This window comes from Octopus bimaculoides, chromosome 23 (assembly GCF_001194135.2).
Source record: "Octopus bimaculoides isolate UCB-OBI-ISO-001 chromosome 23, ASM119413v2, whole genome shotgun sequence".
Lineage (NCBI taxonomy): Eukaryota > Metazoa > Mollusca > Cephalopoda > Octopoda > Octopodidae > Octopus > Octopus bimaculoides.
In genome coordinates, this window is record NC_069003.1 from 16,796,163 (window position 1) to 16,807,036 (window position 10,874).

At 39.5% G+C, this 10,874-nt stretch overlaps 1 protein-coding gene across 3 annotated transcripts in view; it reads right to left on the reverse strand.

Annotated features, from left to right (window-relative positions):
• The window catches only part of LOC106882406 (4-aminobutyrate aminotransferase, mitochondrial), a 183,434-nt gene that overhangs the window by 165,771 nt on the left and 6,789 nt on the right, over positions 1–10,874 (reverse strand). For all 3 annotated transcript variants that reach the window (XM_052976140.1, XM_052976139.1, XM_052976138.1), the window contains exon 2: positions 2,132–2,235. In XM_052976140.1, the coding sequence (XP_052832100.1) occupies positions 2,132–2,198 (67 nt within the window). In that variant the 5' untranslated portion in view covers positions 2,199–2,235. The remainder of the gene's footprint in view (positions 1–2,131; positions 2,236–10,874) is intronic.

A 10,874-nucleotide genomic window follows, 5' to 3' on the forward strand; every position in this document is an offset into this window, starting at 1 on the left:
CACGTAAAAGCACCCACTACACTCTCTGAGTGGTTGGCGTTAGGAAGAGCATCCAGCTGTAGAAACTCTGCCAAATTAGATTGGAGCCTGGTGTAGCCATCTGGTTGCACCAGTCCTCAGTCAAATCGTCCAACCCATGCTAGCATGGAAAGCGGACGTTAAACAATGATGACGATGATGATATATATATATATACATATATATATATATATATATATGTTGTTATGACCACTATAGCAATAATGTCACTACCTCAGTAATGATATCATTATTTTTTTCTGTATATAAGTTATCATCGATCTTCAAATCTCACTAGCTGATATCTTTGTTGATATTTGAGTGAAAGGTAGACTGTATGATGTATGTGCATGAACAGCCATGCTACACAGCAGTGAAACATGGGTTGTGACTGCTGAGGACACACATAGGCTTGAAAGAAGTGAAGCTTATGCTCTGCTGGATGTGTAATGCCAGTGTGCATACACGACAGAGTGTAAGTGCCCTGAGAGAAAAGTTGGACTTAAGAAGCATCAGATGTGGTATGTAAGACTGACGACTGCGTTGGTATGGTCATGTATTGCATATGGATGAGGACAGCTGTGTGAAGAAGTGTCACACCCTGACAGTGGAGGGAACCTGTGGAAGAGAGAGACAGTGAAACATGGGCTGCAACTGCTGAGAACATGCATAGGCTTGAAAGAAATGAAGCTAGTATGATCTACTGTGCATACACAACAGAGTGTAAGTGCCCTGAGAGAAAAGATGTGGTGTGCAAGACAGACAACTGCACTGGTATGATTATGTATTGCATATGGATGAGGACAGCTGTGTGAAGTGTCATACCCTAACAGTGGGGGGAACCTGTGGAAGAGATAGACCCCCCAAGAAGATATGGGATGAGGTGGTGAAGCATGACCTTTGAACGTTGGGCTTCATGGAGGCAATGACAAGCAACCAAGACCTTTGGCGATATGCTATGCCAAGCACGTCAAGTGTGACCATAACCATGGCCTATGCCAGTGTAGCATAATCGGCCCATTTAAGAGTATCCTTCAATCATTGGGCAATAAACTGTGCTTGAGAAGACCTATTGAATCAAGTGAAATCATTGTCGTGGCCGATGCCAGTACCACCTGACTGACACATAAAAAGCACCATTCGAGCGTGGCTTTTACCAGTGCCACCTGACTGGCTCCCATGCTGGTGCCATATAAGAAGCACCATTTGAGCATGGTCAATGCCAGTACCACCTGACTGGCACGTAAAAAGCACCCACTACACTCTTGGAGTGGTTGACGTTAGGAGGGGCATCCAGCTGTAGAAACCTTGCCAGATCATAAGGCAGTGAGCTGGCAGAAATGTTAGCACGCCGGGCGAAATGCTTAGTGGTATTTCGTCTGCCGTTATGTTCTGAGTTCAAATTCTGCTGAGGTCATCTTAGCCTTTCATCCTTTCGGGGTCGATAAATTAAGTACCAGTTACGCACTGGAATCATTGTAATCAATTTAATCCCTTTGTCTGTCCTTGTTTGTCCCCTCTGTGTTTAGCCCCTTGTGGGCAATAAAGAAATAAGAAACCTTGCCAGATCAGATTGGAGCCTAGTGCAACCTCCTGAGTCAAACCGTCTGACCCATGCCAGCCTGGAAAGCGGACATTAAATGATGATTATGATGATATATATATATATATATATATATATATATAGTTGTACAATAAATTTTCATAAGGCAGAAATAAAAAGCAAGAAATCATATATTTGGTAATAGAGTCAGTATATTGTTTATACAATATTATACATACAGCCTCATAGCAGTCAATTCATAATCTTATGTTAAACAACCTTTCCAAGTCTTGAAATTGACAATCATCAGACAAGGCTGGAAGGAAGAAGGGCATAGCCACTGTTTCAGTCTAACTAGTAATATCATTTAAACTCACAAATATATAAAGAACAACATTAACTTATTTATTGTAGCATGAAATATAAAAGAGCATAATTTCCACATACATAAAGCTTGAAAAATCAAAAAAACATTTTAGCAGTTTAGTTAATTTTGGTGGCGGCGGCACCAGTGGTGGTGGTGGTGGTGAGGGTTAGTATGGTGATGGTTATAAATATTGAACCACTTACTTTTTTGAATGCCATGCCTGATCATGTGATGAGTGACCTTTCCATATCTTGAACACAGTTGATACATTTTGGTGATGATACTGGGTTAAAACACAATAGCTAGCCTGCAGAAGAAGAATATATATCATATATATATATATGTGTGTGTGTGTGTGTGTGTGTGTGATGATCATCATCATTATTTAACGTCTGCTTTCCATGTTGGTATGGGTTAGACGGTTTAACCGGAACTGGTAAGCCAGAGAGCTGCATTGGATTCCAGTCTGATCTGGCATAATTTTTTATGGCTAGATGCCCTTCTTAAAGCCAGCCACTCTGAGAGTGTAATACGTGCCTTTTACATGCCACCGGCATGGGTGCCATTTATATGACACCGGTAAGAGCCATGGCTATGATTTTTGTGTGTCATTTACATGACTTTGGCAAAAGTCATGACTATGGTTTCATTTGGCTTGAGAAATCTACACTTAGCTTGACAAGCACAGCATATCATCAAAGTCTCAGTCACTCTTCATCACCTTGGTGAGGCTCAACATTCAAAGATCATGCTTCATCACCTCATCCCTTGCCGCTATGAAGCTCAACATTTGAATGTCATACTACCAGCAACGGCCACAACTACAATTTCATGAGTACCATTTACAAGACACTTGCAACCTCCATAACTACAATTTCACTTGGCTTGACAAGTCTTCTTGAGCACAACATATCACCAAAGGTCTCTGTCACTATTCATCACCTCTGTGAGGTCCAACATTGTAAGATCATGCCTTGCCACCTCATTCCATGTCTTCCTGGGTCTATATCATTATCATCATCATCATTTAACATCCGTTGTCCATGCTAGCATGGGTTGGACGTTTTGACCAGGGCTGGCAAACTGAGGGGCTGCATCAGACTCCAGTCTTATTTGGCATGGTGCTTTTTATGTGCCACTGGCATGGATGCCTGTTACAAGACACCAGTATCAGCCACATTGCCTCTATGAGGCCCAATGTTCAAATGGTGCTTTTTATGTGCCACCAGCACGGTGCCATTTACATGACACCAGCAACAGCCACAACTACAATTTCATGGGTGCTATTTACATAACACTGGTAATGGCCATGACTATGATTTCACTTGGCTTGATGAATCTTCTCAAGCACCATCTATCGCCAAAGTTTTGGTCACTTGCCATCACCTCTGTGAGGCCCAACATTTAAAGATCATGCTACCAGCAATGGCTACAACTTACAATCTCACTTGACTTGATGAATTTTCTCAAGCTCCACATATCACCAAATGTCTCAGTCACTTGTCAGATCAGACATCTCCATGAGGCCCAACATTTGAAGATCATGTTACCAGCAATGGCTACCAGCTATTGCTACCTCTTCCACAGTTAGGGCTCAGCACTTCTTCACACGGTTGTCCTCATCCATCCACATCACGTGACCATACCAGTGCATTTGTCTCTCTTGAACAATTCTTATGCCTCTTATGCCCAGTTTTTCTCTCAAGACACTTACACTCTGTTGTACATACTCACTGACATTGTACATCCAGCGAAGCATGCTAGCTTCATTTCTTTCAAGCTTACACATGTCCTCTGCAGTCATAGCCCACAATTCACTGCTGTGTAGCATGGCTGTTGACACACAGGCATCATATAGTCAGCCTTTCATTCTGAGCAAGAGGCCCTTTGTAACCAACACAGGCAGGAGCTCTCTGAACTTTGCCCACCCTATTCTTATTCTAGCAGCAACACTCTCAGAGCATCCACCTCTACTGCTGACTTGGTCACCTAGATAACGGAAGCTATCAACTATTTTTAGGTGTCCCTCCCCTCGTATTTGATGGAGTCAATTTTCTATACATTTCTAGTGTTTATTGTACCTGTACATCTGTCACATACAAAGACTATTTTCCCTGTTAACCTTCCCCTGACATTGCTGCATCTCTTATGTGTCCATAGGCTGCACCCAGGAAAATCTTATTGAGTTTCTACCTATGCTTTTTCTACATGTCAAGCAGGGCCATCTACCTGAAGAGATTTGTGATTTGTCTGCTTTCCTACTTACTAAGACTTTGGCTTTTGCTAAATTAACTCTAAGGCCTTTTGATTCTAGACCTCACTTCCACACCTGAAACTTCTCTAGTTCTAGTAGTGATTCAGCTATAAGAACAAGGTCATCAGTATGGAAGAGCTCTATGTATTTTCTATGTGTATGTATGTGTATATGTGATATCTAAATATGTGTACATATAATATCAGGTGCGTATATATCATGTTACTCTGTGGAATCTTTTACAATATGAACTTAATTTAATGAGTAGGTAAAAAGGTTTTTTTGTTTTCCATAATTCACATCGTTTTTGTATTGAGTTTCTAAGTTATAGTTAATTGTTTATTATCTTAAAACATTTTGATATAACTCATCATATGTTAAAGTGTGCATGTGTGTGTGTGTGTGTGTGTGTGTGTGTGTGCGCGCGCACGTGCGCATGCATGTGCGCACGCGCGTGTATGTACTGGGCATAAGAGAAATCAGATGCAGCATGCAGAAAGACATGAGATGAAGCAGCGAGGACCGATCTCAAAATGTTGAGGCCTTGTAGAGGAAATGATAATGGACTGAGATGTCTAGTGATATGAGGTTCTTGAGAAGTCCTGCCCTCCTCACAGAAACTGAGTTCTGGAAGTGCTTTGTGTTCCATCCACATGTAGCATTAAATTATTCACTCATCCTACCCAATAAATCAAACTACATCTCTTTTTCTTCTCTTCTTCATATTTCTTATTTTATATGCACTATGCTTATATTTCCTTCCCCACCCTTGTGGCCCAATCCTATCCTTCCTGCCCTGTTCACTGTATCATTGCTATCCTGTTGTCCTTCCTACATATACCAAGGTTTCACTAGTCATTGCTACCCCCACTCTCCTCTCTTTTTGTATTCATCTAAACTCCTTACTCATGTACTTTTGGTAATCCTCTACCATTTATTTATATTCTCATCCTTGTACCAAGAAAGTATGTTCTAGCACATCACCATCATATTTCTTGCTCTCTTCCACTCTCATTCTCATTCATTCTCGCTCATTCTCTTCCTCTCTCTATCTCTCTCTCTCTCACTCTCTTTCACTTTCTCCCTCTAACTGGGGTAACAATGTATCAATCTCTACAGCAAAACACCAGCTTCTGTCTCTCTGTCATACTCTAACCTGTCATAACTTGACACAAAGCCACCTCCTCCAATATCACTCCACCTCTCAAAGGATCTTTGTCTTGCAGGTTATTTTATGACTTTGCCTGTGCTGGTGCCATATGAAAAGTACCCTGTCCACTCTGTAAGTTGGTTGGCATTAGGAAGAGCATCCAACTGTAAAAACTATGCCAAACAGACCTCACTTGTGCTGATGTTGGTGCAATGTAAAAAGCACCCAGGCCACTCTGTAAAGTGGTTGGCATTAGGAAAGGCATCCGACCATGAAAACCATGCCAAAACAGACCTTGCCATTGCTGGTGCCACATAAAAGCACTCAGTCCATTCTGTAAAGTGGATGGTGCTGGAAAGGGCATCCATTTGTAAAAACCATGCAAAAACATACAGTGGAGCTTGGTGCCATCCTCTGGCTTGCCAACTCCTGTGAAACCAGCCAACCCATGCCATCATGGAAGACAAACATTAAATGATGATGATAATGATGATATATATACATGTGTTTTTGTGTGTGTGTGTGTGTGTGTGTGTGTGTGTGTGTGTGCACGTGTGCATGTGTGTGTGTGTATGTGTATCTATTTGTGTATGAGTATACACATACACATACATAAATAAATTATTTGTTATCAAAGTCAAAACAGCCATTTAGAGACAGATAAGTTATTTTAATTAGTCAAAAATATTCTCTTAAAGTACAGAAGGAGTACAATGACTATGAACAGAGGAGGAAAAAAAATCTTTGAACCAGGTTATACTTAATTCAACCAGAGAATATGTATATGTATGTGTATGAGAGAAAGAGAGAGAGAGAAAGAGAGAGCGAGAGAAAGAGAGATTGAGAAAGAGTGAGAGAGAGAGAGAAAGAGAGTGTGTGTATGTGAATGTGTGTATATAAGTGTATGTGTGAATGTGTGCATATAAGTGTGTGTGTATGCGTCATCCTTGCAAGTAAGTTTTAACTTTATATTTCTGACGCGACTCTATCTTTGTTTCTTTCTCCCCCTCTCGTTCTTCCATCTGTTGTTCTTTGCCTCTCCCCTTCACTACTATATCTCTCTCTTCCTCCCTGTCTCTTGCTGCTCACCTATATTCTACTTCCTCCCCTTTTTCTCCCTCTACCACTCTTTCTCCTTACCCCTCGCTGGTCACATGTGCCCAGCTACGTCTTTTTGCAACGTCCTGTACCCAGATATGCATCTATATATAGATGTAGATGTAGGTATGTACATACATGTACGTATATATGCATATACTCATATATTTTTTGTATTATATATATATATATATATATATATATATATATATATATATATATATATATATATATATATATATATGTATGTATGTATGTATGTATGTATGTATACACACACATATATACATTGCACACAGATATTCTAAAAAGTAAATAGCCACCCCAAGATGCAGTTTGGTTTTGTGCCAAGGAGAAGCACCACTGATGCTATATTTCTGGTAAGACAGCTGCAGGAGATAAACCTCTGTACTTGCCTTTTGTTGACATGGAGAAAGCCTTTGACAGGGTTCCCCAATCCCTTATATGGTGGTCAATCTGGTAACTATGGATAGACAAGTGGTTGGTGAGAGCTGCCAGGGATGCTGTCAGTAAGGTGAGTGTTGGCAATGAATATAACAAAAATTTCTGGGTAGAGGTAGGGGTTCATCAAGGATCAGTCCTTAGCCCCGCCTTGTTCATCATAGTCCTCCAGGCAATAACAGAGGAATTTAAGACAGGCTGCCTCTGGGAGCTCCTATATGCTGATGACCTTGTTCTTATAGCTGAATTACCACCTGAACTAGAGAAGTTTAAGGCGTGGAGGCAAGATCTAGAATTGAAGAGCCTTAGGGTTAACCAAGCAAAACCCAAAGTCTTACTAAGTAAGAAAGTAGACAAATCAGAAATCCCTTCAAATAGATGACCCTGCTTGGTCTGTAGGAAAGGTATAGGTAGAAACTTCATAAGATGTACCCAGTGCAACCAATGAACTCATAAAGGGCACAGCAATATCAGAGAAAGGTTAACAGTTTTTGTATGTGGAAGGTGAACAGGTACGATTAAAACTAAAAATGTATAGGAAATAGACTCCTTCAAATGCCAAGGGGAAAAACTAGAAGTAGTTGATAGCTTCCATTATCTAGGTGACCAAGTGAATAGTAGGGGTGAATGCTCCGAGAGTGCAGCTGCTGGAATAAGAATAGGTTGGGCAAAGTCCAGAGAGCTCCTACCTGTGTTGATAACAAAGGGCCTCTCCCTCCAAGTGAAAAGCAGATTGTATGATGCCTGTGTGCAAACATGCTATGCAGCAGTGAAACATGGGTTGTGACTGCAGTGAACATGTGTAGGCTTGAAAGAAATGAAGCAAGCATGCTTCACTGGATGTACAATGTCAGTGTGCATGCATGACAGAGTGTAAGTGTCTTGAGAGAAAAGTTGGGCATAAGAGGCATCAGCTGATGTTTGTAGAGACCACAGCTTATGGAGAACTAGCCCATAGATTTTGAAAAGCTCTGAAGGAGGCTAAACTCAACATTAAGATCGTCGAAAAGCCAGAGAGCTCCATCAGATCACAACTATGTAGGACGTACCCCTTTGAGAATACCACATGCACCAATGATAACTGCATGGTATGTAAGATTAACCCTGGCATTAACTAGAAATGTAGTCTACAGCATAAAGTGCATAGTGGGTGCTTGTAAAGACAAGAACATAATATACATAGTGAGACATTTAGAAGCAGTGCGGAGAGACTAAATGAACATTTGAGACTATATGACGACAAAAATCCATCCTCCATACTCTACCAACATGCCAAAGACCAACATGGAGTCAAACAGGGTCAACTTGACATCTGCATTTTATCCAAGCACCCGAAGGACACAACACTCAGACAAGTACAAGAGTACGTCCTCATTGATGAAACATTTCCAGTACTAAAGAGGAAATATACATAGGTGTCATACCTACAGTTTATATAGTCACACAAACCCATATACAGACACACACAAGCATGCACACACAGGGAGACAGAGGTACACACACAAACACACACACACATACAGACACAAACATACATACACACACAAACATAGCCACAAATACACACGCACAAACACACACAAACTCACACGAACATGAACACACAAGCACATGGATATGCAGAATACATACATACATACATACAAACATGTATACATGCATACACGCATATGTATATGCATACACATGCACACGTACATGCATATACACAGACATACAGTGTACATACATACATACAAACGTGCACATATGCATACATGCATACACACACATACATACATGCATACACATGTGTATGCGCACGCACACGCATGGACACAAAAAAAAAAAAAAAAGAACGCAGTCCCGATAACAAACAGAGTTAACGACTATTGAAAAGGTTGCAAGACGCAACAAAAATTTTAGTAAAAATAAATAAGCAAATGAGTGGAAATCAGACTGGTGAGTGTGTTAAATTAAGGCACTAAAAGAGAATAACTCTTCCCAGACACAATGAAATATGCTTCAACACACAAATTCACATAAAGAATCTTGCAAACAAAATATAAAAACCAAATATTTTTTTTATTTCGTCAAAAGCCTTTTGGCAATTTTCCAACCAATTCCATTTCATATCTTTTTTTTCAGCAGATTATTCACTGCATATTTGGAATATAATTTTGGTAATAATTTGCCAATCCTAAAAATGCTTGTAAGGTCACTATATTAGTTTGGGGGGGGGGCGTATTTTTTATTGCATCTGCTCTTGACGGGTCTGTTTGAAGTCCATTTCTGTCAATGATTTGTCCTAAATATCTTATTTTCGGTAAGAAAAAACCACACTTTTCCTCGCTCAAAGTAAAGCCGAAATCCCTAATTTTTTCAAATATATATTTTATGAGCTCTACATGTTGATCCCTGGATTCGCTTTTAATGAGTATATCATTCAGATATGGAATTGCGAATATTTCTAAATTTCTTTTCAATTCGTCTGACGACTTATTTGTACTGGAGGAAGAAACATTTACATTTTTACAGAAAAGATTTATGGGAAGGTCCCATAAATTAAACAATTCCATCCAGTCAGTACCGAACAAGTTTGTTGTTTTATTTAACACAAAAACTTTAGCCTTTAAGGCTTTTCACGAAATGTAGTGTTATCAATTCGCCCTTAAAATATAATGTTTTTTTCTGAAACATCATGGGCAATTTTCATGGTTTTATTTAATTTAGGTCTCCCGATCTTTTTCGATATATCTGTGTTAATTACTGAGATGTCGCTGCCTGTATCCAATTGTAACTTTACGTTTGTGTTATTAAGTTTTACTTACACAAATTTTCTTTGGGGCTTGTTCTTATTTTTTGTTACTGATAATCCATTTACGTGATTTTTTTCTGTTGAACCATTTTTTACGTTCTGTCCTACAGTGTGACTTTTATGGCCTATTTTACTACACTTGTAGCATTTTATATTATTAAATGGACAGTTATTTTCAAAATGTCGACCACTGCACCTATAACATGAATTCAGTCTTGATATTTTTTTGTCTATTTTCTTATTTGTTACCGGTCGACACGCTTGAATCTGAGAATAATTTTTCTCTTCAATTTCATTTGCGTCATGTCATAGATTAATAATCCTCTGACATTCTTCTGCTACTGCCTGCAGAGTTAAATTTTGGTCCTATTCTAATTTTGTTAATATCCGGGAACATATATTTACGTCTTTGCTTGCAGTAAACCACTGAACGAAAATTAAAGACTTGAACATGTCCGAAGTCAACTCATTCAATTTGCATTTCTCACACTCCCTGTTAACCACTCCGGTATAGGTGACGAAATCTTCATCTCTTTTGATCAATTTTAAACATTACCAGCGAGTATTGAATAGGAACTTCTTTCACTGAAAATTTTCAATAGAATATTAGTTAGAAAATTACTACTTTTAAATCTCTCAACGTGAGATATTCAGCAACAGTACTTTGTAGTAAAGATTATTTGCCAACATAACATGGCAGTCCTGGTTTAGGAAGAATGTTGCTGTAATTTAACCCCAGGAGACATCGTCTCCAGTTGGCTATACGACACGATCTGTGTCCTTACATTTTCAAACAAAGGAATCTAACACCCCACTCAGCTCAAAACAATATCTGTGTATCGTGATTCTGGGTTATTTTCCTTCATCAGCACAGAGACGATGTCTCCTGGGGCTAAATTACAGCAACATTTGTCCTAAACCAGGACTACCATGTTATGTTGGCGAACAATCTTTGCTACAAAGTACTGCTGCTGAATATCTCACGTTGTGAGATTTAAAAATAATAATTTTCTAATTTATAGATCAGTGACTAGTTGCCACTTTGAAAACTATACATTTCGAACGGGAATTTGGCAGTGCCACCTCCACCCGAACAATTTTTCTTGAATCTGCATCCTTTTTTTCTACTGCTACCTAACTGTTGTGTGAGTTCGTTTCTGTTCGTGTTTTTTTTTGGGGGGGGGG